Raw genomic sequence first — 16,268 nt, forward strand, 5'->3', positions numbered from 1 at the left:
CAGGTCGTTCCCTAAGAGGCAGTCGACTGGCTGGGAGGTTCTTACGGCAACCCTCAGTTTACCTATCACCCCTCCCCACTCAAATGGCACCAGGGCTACCTGACACATACTCTCTCTATTATCTGCGGAAATTACGGGGCAAAAGATGTTGGGTAGGATCTGCTCCTCGGGGACTAAGTGCCTGAGGACACCGGTGATGCTGGCCCCGGTGTCTCGCAGGGCTTCTATCTGGTGGCCATTGATCTTGACGAGCTGCCCGTACTTCTTCGTATTGGAGGTCAGGAGGCTACCAGGGACCATCTCTCTGTCTCCCAGGGACACTAGGGCCATAGCTGCGGGTTCCCACTCCCCGGTGTCCTTAACCTCCTCCCCCAGGGCTACGTTGGCTATCTGTCTAGCAGGGTTTGCAGCAGGGGGGACCTGGGGGGCCATGGGGCACTCCGGGTCATTGGCGTAGTGCCCGGGCCTTTGACAACGGAAACAAGTGATGGTTACCCAGTGCCCCCGTCTCCCGGGGGGTCCGGAGACTGGTGGGGGGGGCGCCGGGAAAGGTGGAGGTTGGGCCTTCGGGGGACTCGACTGGGACTCTCTCTGGCCTCCCTGGTTCCCTCCCCCTCTCTGGCGGGGTGGTCCCTGACTGGCTCGGGGGTACTCTTCTACACTGCTCCGGGGGACCCGGGTGTTGGTCCAGCGGTCTGCTTCCACAGCCAGCTTCCGGGGATCGGTGAGTTTGCTGTCGAGCAGATGCTGGCGTAGTTCCACAAAGCAGTTCGCCGCCAGGTGTTCCCACAACATGAGGTCGGTGAGTTCCTCGAGGGTGGTGACCTTGCTGCCCTTGATCCACCCATCGAAGGCCCGACTGAAAAAGTTTACATACTCCACCCAGGTGGTGCCCGGGATCTTCCTGCAGTCCCGGAATCGCTGACGGTACATCTCTGGGGTGAGGCCGTACCTAGTGAGGAGAGCCTCTTTCATGTGGCTGTAGGAGGTCTGCAGGGAGAGGGGTAGGTCGAGCAGGGTGTCCCTTCCTTCGCTCAGAAACCGTCCCCACAGCCCTGCCCCCCAGTCCTTCTGCGGGACCCGATGAGAGGTCATGGAGACCTCGTAGGCCCTGAACCATTGTTGAATGTCATAATTTTTATAATATTCTTTGACCACGTCCTTGGGGATGTGGACCTTCTGTTCCGCCGGGGAAGTCGCCTCTCGGTTCCCCGGGGGCCTCCCTTCCTCGTTTCTGGCTTTGAGCTCGATCTCCTTCAAGCTGCGTTCGTGCTCTAGTTGGAGCTTCCTTCCTTCGTGCTCCCGTTGGAGCTTCTTCTCCTCCAATTCGCCTTGTACGCGCATTTGTTCTACTGCTAGCTTTTTTTCTGCTAATTTCAATTCGCCTTCGATTTTGAGTTTGGCTAACTCGAGTTCGTGATTGCGACTTCTCTCTCTGTCTGCGAGCTCTTCCGGGGAAAGGCCCCCGTCTGGCACGAAGCCTCGCACATGATTGCTGCTGCTTTCGCCTTGGGTGGGTTCTGCTTCGTCGTGTCGCTCCCCCATGCCTTCTGGGCGGGAGGCCCCGGCATCCACCCAAGCTTTCCGTGCTTTCTGCAAATCTTCTTTGGTGTTGAGACCGGTGGTAGCGATTTTAAGTTCTTTGCAGAATTGCTTCAGTTCTTTGTGCGTGTATTCTTCTAGTTGTTCCACCTGAAACACCCTGTTGGTGTTGGTTTCTGCGGGGCTCATGGCGCTTCCTTCTGCCATCTTTGTCGGTAGTGTGTCAGTCGTTCACGGTACGATCTCTAGGTTATGGGCCCGAATCCCACCGCTGCCACCAATGTTAGAAGGCGACCTCAGGGGAGCCCGGAGGGGGCCCTGACTGCCCTGAGACCCACCCTCAAGGTATCGTAGCCGGGCACTGGCGGGAGATTCCGCAGGGGAGGAATCTCGTACCTAGGATCGTACACTTGGCACCACACGACAAAGAGACACCACACCGAGGGTTCTTAGGATTCAAGCTTTATCAAATCGAAGTGGTAGGATCTTTATGATCAGCAAGGCGGATATTTTCAAGCAGAGCATGGGCTCACAGAGTCTTGGCGGGGGTAGGAGGTAGCGGGACAGTCTTTGGGGGGATCGGATCAAATGCAGGAGCGTACCCGGCGCACAGCTCACAATCCTCGAGCTGGGGGATACGCTTGTCGTCGTGGGGTCCGGCGGGACCAAAGAGAGTCAGGGGGAGCCGCGAGTCACTCAGCAGGCTCAAGCACAAGTTGGGAGGTCTTACGATCTTCAGGGAGCCGCGAGTCACTCAGCAAGGCTCAAGCACAAGTTCGTAGGTCTTACGTTCTTCGGGGAGCCGCGAGTCACTCAGCAGGGCTCAAGCACAAGTTCGGAGGTCTTACGATCTTCAGGGAGCCGCGAGTCACTCAGCAGGGCTCAAGCACAAGTTCGGAGGTCTTACGATCTTCAGGGAGCCGCGAGTCACTCAGCAGGGCTCAAGCACAAGTTCGGAGGTCTTACGTTCTTCGGGGAGCCGCGAGTCACTCAGCAGGGCTCAGATGTTCCAAAGCGAATCTGCCGGACAGTCCCAGAGCACCCCTTGTTATAGGTCGACCCCTCTTTGATGTCCGGAGTCTGTGCAGGCAGGGGTCTTGTCACCTGGGGGTCGCTTGTCGAGGTTTCCTGCTATTGTCTTTTGATCCTTTCAGGGCCGGGTCGGGAGGAGTCCCAGACACCCAGCAGGCGTGGAGCCAGCCCTCAGGGAGGCCGGAGGGCCGATCGAAACCCATCGTCCCAGGGGAGTTCAGAGGTGCGATAGAAACTGCTCCTCCCTCTCTCATCCCCTGGAAGCGTGATGTCCTCCAGCCGGAGTGGCGCCTCTAGGCCCGGGTTGTGCTGGGGCCGGGCGGCCATCTTGGTGCACGAAGTGGGCACGCGTGCCCGGGGTGGCCGAAAGGAGAGAGGCCATGGACGGGAAGGCCCGGGCTGCGTGTGTGTGTTCTGGTGGGAAGGATCGTCTGGGCCGTGTGCTTGGGGTCCCTGGTACCAGGTTAGGTAGTGTGAGGACAGGAAGAGCCATGCTACGAGGCCGGGTCTAACAGTAGTCATATGCACCCACCCCTCATATGTCTGGGCACTGCTGGAAGTGATATGCACCCACCCCTCATATGTCTGTCCACTGCTGGGAGTCATATGCACCCAACCCTCATATTGCAGGCCACTGCTGGTAGTCATATGCACCCACCCCTCATATGTCTGTCCACTGCTGGGAGTCCTCTGCACCCACCCCTCATATGTCTGTCCACTGCTGGTAGTCATATGCACTCACCCCTCATATGTTTGTCCACTGCTGGGAGTCCTCTGCACCCACCCCTCATATGTCTGTCCACAGCTGGGAGTCATATGCACCCACCCCTCATATTGCAGGCCACTGCTGGTAGTCATATGCACCCACCCCTCATATGTCTGGACACTGCTGGGAGTCCTCTGCACCCACCCCTCATATGTCTGGACACTGCTGGTAGTCATATGCACCCACCCCCATATGTCTGTCTACTGCTGGGAGTCCTCTGCGCCCACCCCTCATATGTCTGTCCACAGCTGGAGTCCTCTGCACCCACCCCTCCTATTGCAGGCCACTGCTGGTAGTCATATGCACCCACCCCTCATATGTCTGGACACTGCTGGGAGTCATATGCACCCACCCCTCATATCTCTGTCCACTGCTGGGAGTTATATGCACCCACCCCTCATATGTCTGAACACTGCTGGGAGTCATATGCACCCACCCCTCATATGTCTGGACACTGCTGGGAGTCCTCTGCACCCACCCCTCATATGTCTGGACACTGCTGGTAGTCATATGCACCCACCCACGCACCCCCTTGGAGCTGTACACTGCTGGCCTGGACCTAAACACACACCAATATGAAGGTAACATGCTGGGCCAGTCCTCTAAGCCCACATTCCTGGCGTGTGTACGCCTCGTATCCCAAATTTACTGCTGCCGTAACGGGGTACGTGTGGTACGCACCGTACCCACGCATTCATTGCGTGTGTACGGTCCATATCACTGTTATAATGGTGCCGTAGGGGTACGTGTGGTATGCACCGTACCCACGCATTCATTGAGTGTGTACGGACCGTATCACTGTTATAATGGTGCCGTAGGGGTACGTGTGGTACGCACCGTACCCATACATTCATGCGTGTGTACGGTCCATATCACTGTTATAATGGTGCCGTAGGGGTACGTGTGGTACGCACCGTACCGACGCATTCATTGCGTGTGTACGGTCAGTATCACTGTTATAATGGTGCCATAGGGGTACGTGTGGTACGCACCGTACCCACACATTCATGCGTGTGTACGGTCCGTATCACTGTTATAATGGTGCCGTAGGGGTACGTGTGGTACGCACCGTACCCACCCATTCATTGCGTGTGTACGGTCCGTATCACTGTTATAATAGTGCCGTACGGGTACGTGTGGTAAGCACCATACCCCCGCATTCATTGCGTGTGTACGGTCTGTATCACAGTTATACTGTGCTGTAGGGGTACGTGTGGTACGCACCATACCCACGCATTCATGCGTGTGTACAGTCCGTATCACTGTTATTTTGGTGACGTAGGGGTACATGTGGTACGCACCGTACCCACGCATTCATTGCTTGCGTACTGTCCGTATCACTGTTATAATGGTGCCGTAGGGGTACGTGTGGTACGCACTGTACCCACGCATTCATCCGTGTGTACGGTCCGTATCACTGTTATAATGGTGCCGTAGAGGTACGTGTGGTACGCACCGTACACGTACACTTCCATTGTTGCGGTACGCAGGGTTTGCTGGCCACACCCCCCCAAGTGACCAGACATTGGTGGTAATGTATGGGCTCCATATTATAGGTTTTGCTTTGGGTATGGGGTATGTTTCCTGCCCCTCACCCCCCCCCCCGGCCCCTGGGTGTTGTTCTCACCTTCTGCGGCGTGTGCGTCGGGTCCGGTGCACCAGGTCGTAGGCTAGGAGGACCGGGATGACACGTACGATGGGGTTCATGGTGTGTACGTCACGTACCGGGGCTCCATTGCATGGCGGTTCGCGTCGAACTCTGCTTTTCCGGCTGTGTTTGACTCCTGTAAAAAAAAAGGCGTACGGAGTGATGTAGGGACGAATCGTACTTGCTGTGCTGGAAATCGCTGCCAGAATACGTCCAGACGTCGCATACAAGCTGTTCCAGATCAGAATCGTAGGTATTTTTTCCACGTACGGTCTTTTGTACGATTCGTACGGAAATAGGCTTTCTGTACGAATCGTACTTCCTAGGTTGTAGGGACAGTTTACCGGGTACGAGTTGTACGGAGAAAATTGCCTTTTAACAGGTTTGGAATCGGCCCCTATATGTATATGTGTAATTAATGTTTTATTAAATTATATATATTAATTATTAATTTTAAACATTATAAAATATATTTAATTATGTTTATTTTATTTATAAGTATTATTTTACATTTTTTTTAACTAAAAAAAAACGACATTTTTAATAACGATATTTTTTACATCTATATTTTATTTTCGATATTTTGTACTTACCATGTTGTAGATAGGATGTCGATATTCTTGACATCGATATTTTTGCTCCGATATTTTTGTAGGTCGATTTTTTGACCTTCGATATTTTGGCGGTGATCCTTCATCTTTCCTCGTATTTCCCTCTTCCTATGTCTGCTACATTGCAGTACACATAGGAAGAGGAAATCAGCTCTTGTGATTGTTTTTGTGCAGGAAGGTGTCTCTTCCTGCACAAATTCAATCATCCCCGCAACACAGGCGCCCTTGCACAATGGGGCAAGAGTGCCTGCGTTGGCGCATGGCAGCCATTTGTGTGCCAGCGCAGGGGAAACGGACAGGAATGTGGCATATCTGATCGGTAGGGCGCAGTCCTGACCTGTTTTCTGACACAGGGCAGTGCAACAGGAAGGCTTGCGGCGCTGCCCTCCGGCGACATATTGTAAATGAGTCCTTGCCAGTCAGAGCAGTGATGGAGGGAATTTATAGCGCTTCGGGCTGTCGAGTGAGAAGAGGCGCTATGCCTCTCCTCTCACAAGCACTTCTCTAAACGGTCCCTTATTAGTTTGCATCATCTGTGTTACGCTCCTAACTTTGGGGAGTTTCCTTCAGCGTCACCGCGTTAGTGATGTCATTATTTACGTTCTTCCTTAATCATAAACAAATTGGCCAATAGCGTTGGCTTTATTTCCCACAGTTCCTCTTAGCGCCACTATGCTTGTTTTAAATTCTTATTTCAGGCAGGATGCCCTGGGCTGGACGCCCACAGTTGGGCAGCTGGTTTATGGTGGTCTGTGGTCACTTCTCAAAGGATGGGAGGGTGCCCACTGAGAGGCCCTGGCAAAGATCCAGGGGTTACAGGGTGCACACTGAGAGGCCCTGCCACAGATCCAGTAATGACAGGGTGCCCACTGAGAGGCCCTGCCCAGATCCAGGGAGGGAGGGTGCCGACTGAGAGACCCCGCCACAGATCCGGGGATGGGAGGGTGACCATGGAGAGGCCCTGGCACAGACCCGGGGATGGGAGGGTGCCCACTGAGAGGCCCTGGCAAAGATCCAGGGGTGACAGGGTTCCCACTGAGAGGCCCTGCCACAGACGCGGGATTGGAGGATGCCCACTGAGAAGCCCTGCCACAGATCCTGGGATGGGAGTATGCCCACTGAGAGGCCCTGCCACAGATCCAGGGATGAAAGGATGGTCACTGAGATGCCCTGGCACAGATGCTGGGATGGGAGGGTGCCCTCTGAGAGGCCCTGCCATAGATCCAGGGATGGGAGGGTGCCCACTGAGAGGCCCTGCCACAGATCCAGAGATGGGAGGGTGCCCACTAAGAGGCTCTGCCACAGATCCAGGGATAGGAGGGTGACCACTGAGAGGCCCTGGCACAGACCCAGGGATGTGAGAGTGCCCACTGAGAGGCCCTGCCACAGATCCAGGGATAGCAGGGTTCCCACTGAGAGGCCCTGAAACAGATCCAGGGATGGGAGGGTGGCCACTAAGACGCCTTGGCACAGATACAGGGATGGGAGGGGGCCCACTGAGAGGCCCTGGCACAGATCCAGGGATGGGAGGGTGGCCACTGAGACGCCTTGGCACAGATCCAGTAATGACAGGGTGCCCACTGAGAGACCCTGCCCAGATCCAGGGATAGGAGGGTGCCGACTGAGAGACCCCGCCACAGATCCGGGGATGGGAGGGTGACCATGGAGAGGCCCTGGCACAGACCCGGGGATGGGAGGGTGCCCACTGAGAGGCCCTGGCAAAGATCCAGGGGTGACAGGGTTCCCACTGAGAGGCCCTGCTACAGATCCTGGGATGGGAGTATGCCCACTGAGAAGCCCTGCCACAGATCCTGGGATGGGAGTATGCCCACTGAGAGACCCTGCCACAGATACGGGGATGGGAGGGTGGCAACTGAGAGGCCATGGCACAGATGCAGGGATGGGAGGGCGGCCACTGAGACGCCTTGGCACAGATACAGGGATGGGAGGGGGCCCACTGAGAGGCCCTGGCACAGATCCAGGGGTAGCAGGGTGCCCACTGAGAGGCCCAGCCACAGATCCGGGGATGGGAGGGTGCCCACTGAGAGGCCCTGCCACAGATCCGGGGGTGGGAGGGTGCCCACTGAGAGGCCCTGCCACAGATCCGGGGGTGGGAGGGTGCCCACTGAAAGGCCCTGCCACAGATCCGGGGGTGGGAGGGTGCCCACTGAGAGGCCCTGCCACAGATCCGGGGGTGGGTGCCCACTGAGAGGCCCTGCCATAGATCCGGGGGTGGGAGGGTGCCCACTGAGAGGCCCTGCCATGGATCCGGGGGTGGGAGGGGGCCCACTGAGAGGCCCTGGCACAGATCCGGGGGTGGGAGGATGCCCACTGAGAGGCCCTGGCACAGATTCTCACACATGCTGTACGACACTGACAGATTGGCGTGGACAGTCGCTTCGCGTTTCAGCAGGACGCCCACCCTCCCACCCCCACTCATGTGATGTGAGCTCCGACACTTGTTTTCCTCTCAAGCTGGAGCTGTCCTGCGCCCCCACTTCCCCTCCCAGCCCTCAGAAACCACAGGCTGAGACTCTCGTCTCTCAAGTCAAGCCTCACTTCCTGCTGCCGTCGGTGTCAGCTCGACATGTGACTGTCTCACAGTGGTGAGGCTCTCACAGACAAGGAAGCCACCCTGCAGCAGCCTCCCGGAACCGCGGTCACCCCCCAGGGCCTCCAGGACAGCCCCTCAGTGGGGTCCGGCCATGGCACGGCTGGCACGATGGATGGCGAGCCTGTGTCTGCTCACGCTTCTGGCGGAAGGACAAGGTGAGGTCACGCAAGAGCGTGAGACTAGCAGGTGAGATCAGTGGTGGAAGGGTGAGGTGAGCTTATGTGAGACTCTACCACCCACTTGTGAGCACTGTGGTGGAAGTGCGAAGTAAGCGTATGTGAGACGCTGCCACCCACAGGTCAGCACTGTGGTTCAAGAGTGAGGTAACTGTATGTCAGAGTCTGCCACCCACAGGTCAACGCTGTGGTGGAAGGGCGAGGTATGTCAGAGTCCGCCACCCACAGGTCAACGCTGTGGTGGAAGGGCGAGGTAAGTGTATGTCAGAGTCCGCCACCCACAGGTCAGCACTGTGGTTCAAGAGTGAGGTAACTGTATGTCAGAGTCCGCCACCCACAGGTCAGCGCTGTGGTTCAAAGGTGTGGTAAGCATATGTGAGACTGGGTCACCCACACTGGCCAGGAGGTGGAAGGATGAAGTAAGGTTATGTGAGATGCTGCCACCCACAGGTCACCACTGTGGTGAAAGGGCAAGGTAAGCGTATGTCAGAGTCTGCCACCCACAGGTCAGCGCTGTGGTGGAAGGGCGAGGTAAGCGTATGTCAGAGTCTGCCACCCACAGGTCAGCGCTGTGGTGGAAGGGAGAGGTAAGCATATGTCAGAGTCTGCCATCCACAGGTCAACGCTGTGGTGGAAGGGTGAGGTAAGCATATGTGAGACTCTGCCACCCACAGGTCAGCGCTGTGGTGGAAGGGCGTGGCAAGAGTATGTCAGAGTCTGCCACCCACAGGTCAGTGCTGTGGTGGAAGGGCGAGGTAAGCGTATGTCAGAGTCTGCCACCCACAGGTCAGCGCTGTGGTGGAAGGGAGAGGTAAGCGTATGTCAGAGTCTGCCAACCACAGGTCAGCGCTGTGGTGGAAGGGAGAGGTAAGCGAATGTCAGAGTCTTCCACCCACTAGTCAGTGCTGTGGTGGAAGGGCGAGTTAAGCGTATTTCAGAGTCCACCACCCACAGGTCAGCGCTGTGGTGGAAGGGCGAAGTAAGCGTATGTCAGAGTCTGCCACCCATAGGTCAGCGCTGTGGTGGAAGGGTGAGGTAAGCATATGTGAGACTCCACCACCCACAGGTCAGTGCTGTGGTGGAAGGGCGAGTTAAGCGTATTTCAGAGTCCACCACCCACAGGTCAGCGCTGTGGTGGAAGGGCAAGTTAAGCGCATTTCAGAGTCCACCACCCACAGGTCAATGTTGTGGTGGAAGGGCGAGTTAAACGTATTTAAGAGTCCACCACCCACAGTTCAGTGCTGTGGTGGAATGGTGATGTAAGTTTATGTGAGACTCTGCCACCCACTTGTAAGCACTGTGGTGGAATGGCGAGGTAAGCTTATGTGAGACTGCCACCCACAAGTCACCACTGTGATGTAAGGGTGATGTAAGCATATGTGAGACTTTACCACCTACAGGTCAGCGCTGTGGTGAAAGGGCGAGGTAAGCGTATGTCAGAGTCTGGCACCCCCAGGTCAGCGCTGTGGTGGAAGTGTGAGGTAAGCTTATGTGAGACTGCCACCCACAGGTCACCACTGTGGTGGTAGGGAGAGGTAAGCGTATGTCAGGGTCTGCCACCCACAGGTCAGCGCTGTGGTGGAAGGGAGAGGTAATCATATGTCAGACTCTGCCACCCACAGGTCAGCGCTGCGATGGAAGGGCGAGGTAAGTGTATGTCAGAGTCCACCACCCACAGGTCAGCGCTGTGGTTCAAAGGTGAGGTAAGCATATGTGAGACTGGGTCACCCACACTGGCCAGGAGGTGGAAGGATGAAGTAAGGTTATGTGAGATGCTGCCACCCACAGGTCACCACTGTGGTGAAAGGGCAAGGTAAGCGTATGTCAGAGTCTGCCACCCACAGGTCAGCGCTGTGGTGGAAGGGCGTGGCAAGAGTATGTCAGAGTTTGCCACCCACAGGTCAGCGCTGTGGTGGAAGGGCGTGGCAAGAGTATGTCAGAGTCTGCCACCCAGAGGTCAGCGCTGTGATGGAAGGGAGAGGTAAGCATATGTGAGACTGGGTCACCCACACTGGCCAGGAGGTGGAAGGATGAAGTAAGGTTATGTGAGATGCTGCCACCCACAGGTCACCACTGTGGTGAAAGGGCAAGGTAAGCGTATGTCAGAGTCTGCCACCCACAGGTCAGCGCTGTGGTGGAAGGGCGTGGCAAGAGTATGTCAGAGTCTGCCACCCACAGGTCAGCGCTGTGGTGGAAGGGAGAGGTAAGCGTATGTCAGAGTCTGCCAACCACAGGTCAACGCTGTGGTGGAAGGGTGAGGTAAGCATATGTGAGACTCTGCCACCCACAGGTCAGCGCTGTGGTGGAAGGGCGTGGCAAGAGTATGTCAGAGTCTGCCACCCACAGGTCAGCGCTGTGGTGGAAGGGCGTGGCAAGAGTATGTCAGAGTCTGCCACCCACAGGTCCGCGCTGTGGTGGAAGGGAGAGGCAAGCTGATGTGAGACTCTGCCACCCATTGGTGAGGTGTGGAAAGGCAGAGAAGGATCACGTGACTCTTCGTACCACAGGTCAGGTGTATGGCAACAGCACACTTGAGCACATGCTAGACCTGTCTACCGATAACCTACCAGAATATTATGGATTTAAAAAGGTCTTGCTATAATATCACAGCCAAAGTATTGAGAAGTAAATGAACAGCTTGATGCTGTGATTCTAAAAGCTAATCACATTTCAAAAGTAATTCGCCTCTGTTTCTGGGCGCTGTTCTTGTACAGAATGCTGTGCCTAGTCAAGCTTTAGCCATGCCTAGTCAAGCTTTGAATCTTTCTCACCTTGTATGTGCGCTGCACAGTGCAGCAGTCGGTGACAATCACAAACTTTTGTAGAAATAAACACGTTTCCTTGTTAATGCTGCACGCATGGCTGCATTGGAGCTCGCATGGCTCATCCATGGACCCCTTGACAGAAATGAGCGTCGCTTTCAGGCGCCTTTCCAGTACAGATCCCAAATGAACATTTTGCGACTCATTTGCATTGATTTGTTGTTTTGTGGCAGGACAGAGCTGCAAGTCTTTGCGCTGCGCCAAATCAAAAGAGCGGCTGCGCGCGATATTTACGAGATACGACGCATTCCTGTCCTTTCTGCCAGCGCTGGCGCACCATTTGGGTGTCTTGCACCAACGCAGCACATTGCACCATGGTGCAAGGGTGTCTGCATTGTTGGCAGGATAGTTTTTGTGCAGGAAGGGGCACCTCCTGCCCAAAAACATTCCATGGAGGCGTTCCCTCCTTCTATGTGTGCGCTGCAGAATGCAGCACACATGGAAAGAGGAAAACACGAGTCACGCCTGCTCTGGGGAGACGTACAGTGTTGACACATTCCCAGGTTTACAGATCCTTGTAAATCTTGGAATGCGCCAAAACCCATGGGTGTTGCATGGGGACACCCACTGCAACGCCCATGGAATGCCTCCCTGACACAGTGTAAGGCAACGCAGCGACTTGCGCTGTGTTACTTTACGCAATATTCCAGAGGCCAGGAAAAGCCAGGCAAAGTGGCTTTGTGCGGCCTCTTAGATATGGGTCTGCCCTCTGCACTGCCAGGGCGTCAAGAAAAGTGACGCACCAGTGGCGCATGGGACTTGTAAATAAGCCCCTTTGTGATGCAAACCCAGTGCAAAATGTTAGAATCCGTTACCCACTGGTCAGCGTTGTGGTGCAAGGGTGTGGTATGTGTATGTCAGAGTCTGCCACCCACAGGTCAGCGCTGTGGTGGAAGGATGTGGGTTGAACCTTGTGTCCTTCCAGGATAAGCACTCCTGAGGGGCAGCATGGTGGGGGCTCAAACCGTGTCCATCAGGAAAGGAACTCATGAGGGGCAGAATGGTGGGGGCTCAACCCTCCAACTTCTTTTCCTGATTATATTTGAAGAAGACAAGTAACTGGTCTCCTCTTCACGGCCAGTAATCAGTGCTGTGCCTTAGTTCAGTTCTTTTCTCTGTGCCAGTGCAGCTTGTTCTGGACCCTCCACTGCTTTTGTATCCCTCCTCTTCCCCTTCTTAGGCTCCTGCTCTTTTATTTTGTTTCCTCTTTTCTCCACTTTTTAACTTTTTTCTTCCTTGTCCCTCTTTTTCTAATCTTCACTCTGTCCCAATATTTATCTTTGCTCTTTTTTCTCTATCTCTTTATTCTTTCTCTAGTCTCTTCTATTTAACTCCAGGTTTCTAGCCTTCACCCCTTGCTTCTTTATTCTCTTCTATTGACACTGTGACTTGAGTCTAACTCCCACAATGCTCTCTTCTCAGTGCCACGCGAGCGAGGACCAACAGTCCGGGTGGCCCCCACTGTCTTTGGCTCTCTGATGGATGAGGTCAGCTTGAGATGCGCGCTTGCTCCCGCCTCCCGTGACGTGGCCAAGGTCAGCTGGTCAGTGATGACCAATGGGGATCGGGCACTGGTTGCTGTGTTTGAGCGAGGTGGGCGACCATACTACCCTCTGGAGAAACACCCTGGACGCCTCGCCTTCAGATCTTCACTCCCTACTGAAGACGCAACACTCATCATCCAGTCGTTGACGGCCAAGGATGGAGGAACCTACTACTGCACCTTTGACTTACCCCAACGAAGGGCAGAGGAGCCAACAACACTGATCGTTACAGGTGAGGATCGCGAATGACTACTACGGACTGGCCTACAGCTTCATGGGCACCAGGCCTGAAGCACCAACCACAGGCCCTCATGACCGTGGTCTTCCAGAGGGTTGTATGGGATAGCATCAAAGCTCTGATGACTGAGAGATGTTCCCTTGCTTCACCTGGTGATCAGTGTCACCTTCACTCCAAATCCTGGCAGCTTTCACCTGACTTCACTAAGCTCACTCTGGCCGCCATATTCACTCTTTCTGTGGATAAAAGCCTTCCTCGTCTTGGGAGGTTCCATCAGAACTCACTAGTTCCACTTTCTTTTTCCTCCATTTACTGATGTTGGTAAATCTCACTCACTCTTTTCTCTTAGTATGGTCAACATGCACTCCCTTGTTGGTAGGCGCTCCCTACACTCCATTTGTAGTAGATGTTTCCTTTACTTGTTCTCTTAGCATACTTCACCTACACCACCTTTGGTAGACGTTCCCTACACTCCATTCGTAGTTGGTGTTTCCTTCATTTGCTCTATTTGTAGAGTCCACCTGCACTTCCTTGTTGGTAGATGTTCCCTAGAGTCCATTCGTAGGCGATGTTTCCATCACTCGTTCTCTTAGTAGAGTCCACATAGACTCCCACTTTGGTAGATGTTCACTACACTCCATTCGCAGTTGGTGTTTCCTTCATTTGTTCTATTTGTAGATTCCACCTACACTCCCTTGTTGGTAGATGTTCCCTAAACTCCTTTCATAGTAGGTGTCTCCTTCACTCATTCTCCTGTTATAGTCCACCTACACTCCTTTGTTGGTACATGTTCCCAACACTCCATTCGTAGCTGATGTTTCCTTCACTCGTTCTCTTAGTAAAGCCCACATACACTCCCACTTTGGTAGATGTTCCTTACACTCCTTCAGTTGTAGGTGTCTCCTTCACTTCTTATCTTAGTAGAGTCCACCTACACTCCCTTGTTGGTAGATGTTCCCTAAACTCCTTTCATAGTAGGTGTCTTCTTCACTCGTTCTCCTGTTAGTGTCTGCCTACACTCCCTTGTTGGTAGATGTTCTCTACACTCCATTCGTAGCCGATGTTTCCTTCACTTGTTCTCTTAGTAGAGCCCACATACACTCCCACTTTGGTAGATGATCCCTACACTCCTTCAGTTGTAGGTGTCTCCTTCCCTCCTCCTCTTAGTAGAGTCCACATACATCCCCTTTTTGGTAGACGCTCCCTACACGTCTTTTGTAGTGTGTGTTTTCTTCACTTCTTCTCTTAGTAGAGTCCACAGGCACCCTCTCTTTGGTAGACATCCCCTACACTCCTTTTGTTGTAGGTGCTTCCTTCACTCATTCTCTGAATAGAACCAGCAAACACACCCTCGTTGGTAGAAGCTCCCTTCACTCATTATGTAGTAGGTGTCTCCTTCACTCATTCTCTTAGTAGACTGCCTCTTTCTTAGATGTTATCTAAACTCTTTTCATAGTAGGTGTTTCCTTCACTTGCTTTCTGAGCAGAGCCCATATACACTCTCATTTTGGTAGACGTTCCCTACACTCCTTTCGTAGTAGGTGTCCCCTTCACTCCATCTCTTAGTAGAGTTCAAATACACCCTCTCTTTAGAAGAAGTCCCCTACACTACTTTCATAGTAGATGTTTCCTTCACTCATTCTCTTGGTAGAGCCCACAAACATTCTCTAATTAGTAAACGCTCCCTACACTCATTTAATACTAGGTGTCTCCTTCACTCATTCCCTGAGTAGAGCCCACATACACCCTCTCTTTGGTAGACGTCCCCTACACTCCTTTCATAGTATATGTTTCCTTCACTCATTCTCTTGGTAGAGCCCACAAACACTCCCTCATTGGTAGATGCTCCCAACACTAATTTTGTAGTAGGTGTGTCCTTCACTCCTTCTTTTAGTAGAGTACACATACACGCCAGCTTTGGTAGACGTTCCCTAAACTCCTTTTGTAGTAGGAGTCTCCTACACTAATTCTCCTAGTTGAGCCCACATACGCTCCTGCTTTAGTAGATGGTCCCTACACTCCTTTCGTAGTAGGAGTCTCCTTCACTCATTTTCTTAGTAGATCCCACATACACTCCCACTTTGGTAGATGTTTCCTACACTCTTTTTGTTGCAGGTGCCTCCTTTCCTCCCCCTCTTAGTAGAGTCCACATGCACCCTCATTTTGGTAGACATTCCCTACACTCCTTTGTGGTAGGTGTCTTCTCCGCTCCTTGTCTTGGTAGAGCCCATAAACACTCCCTCATTGATAGATGCTCCCGACACTCATTTCATAGTAGGAGTCTCCTTCGCTCCTTCTCTTAGTAGAGCCCACATGCACTCCTGCTAATGGTAGACGTCCCTATACTCCTTTCGTAGGAGGAGTCTCCTTCACTCCTTCTCTTAGTAGAGCCCACATACGCTCCTGCTTTGGTAGATGTTCCCTGCACTCCTTTCTTAGTAGGTGTCTCCTTCACTCACTCTCTTAGTTGAGTCCCCATACACTCCCACTTTGGTCGATGTTCCCTACACTCTTTTTGTTGTAGGTGTCTCCTTTCCTCCTCCACTTAGTAGAGTCTACATGCACCCTCATTTTGGTAGGTGTCTTCTTCACTCCTTCTCTTAGTAGAGTTCACATACACCCTCTCCTTGGTAGACGTCACCTACACTCCTTTCATAGTAAATGTTTCCTTCACTCATTCTCTTGGTAGAACACAATAACACTTCCTCGTTGGTCAACACTTGCTACACTCATTTTGTAGTAGGTGTCTCTTTCACTCATTCTCTGAGTAGAGCCCACATACACTCCCATTTTGGGAGACGTTCCCTACACTCCCTTCGTAATAAGTGTCTCCTTCACTCATTCTCTTAGTAGAGCCCACATACACTCCTGCTTTGGTAGATGTTCCCTACACTCCTTTCGTAGTAGGTGTCTCCTTCACTCATTTTCTTAGTAGAGCCCACATACACTCCCACTTTGGTAGATGTTCACTGCTCTCCTTTTGTTGTAGATGTCTCCTTTCCTCCTACTCTTAGTAGAGTTCAGATACAGCTCCTCTTTGGTAGACGCTCCCTACATGCCTTTCATAGTAGTTGTTTCCTTCACTCATTCTCTTTATTGAGCCAAATACACTCCCTCTTTGGTAGACGTCTGCTACACTACTTTCGTTGTAGATGTTTCCCTCACTCATTCTCTGAATAGAGCCCACATACGCTCCCATTTTGGTAGACATTCCCTAGACTCCTTTGTGGCAGATGTCTTCTTCACTCCTTCTCTTAGTAGATTTCACATACACC

The 16,268-nt window shown here is 53.3% G+C and overlaps 1 protein-coding gene across 1 annotated transcript in view; it reads left to right on the top strand.

The window, feature by feature from the left end:
• Positions 1-8,037: 8,037 nt before the first annotated feature.
• Positions 8,038-16,268, top strand: part of LOC146808683 (poliovirus receptor homolog) — a 282,605-nt gene continuing 274,374 nt past the window's right edge. Inside the window, exons 1-2 of the mRNA XM_085615481.1 lie at positions 8,038-8,368; positions 12,634-12,987. Coding sequence (XP_085471607.1) covers positions 8,305-8,368; positions 12,634-12,987 — 418 coding nt within the window. The 5' untranslated portion in view covers positions 8,038-8,304. The remainder of the gene's footprint in view (positions 8,369-12,633; positions 12,988-16,268) is intronic.

The sequence above is a fragment of the Triturus cristatus genome, chromosome 7, assembly GCF_964204655.1.
Source record: "Triturus cristatus chromosome 7, aTriCri1.1, whole genome shotgun sequence".
In the NCBI taxonomy this organism is placed as follows: Eukaryota; Metazoa; Chordata; class Amphibia; order Caudata; family Salamandridae; genus Triturus; species Triturus cristatus.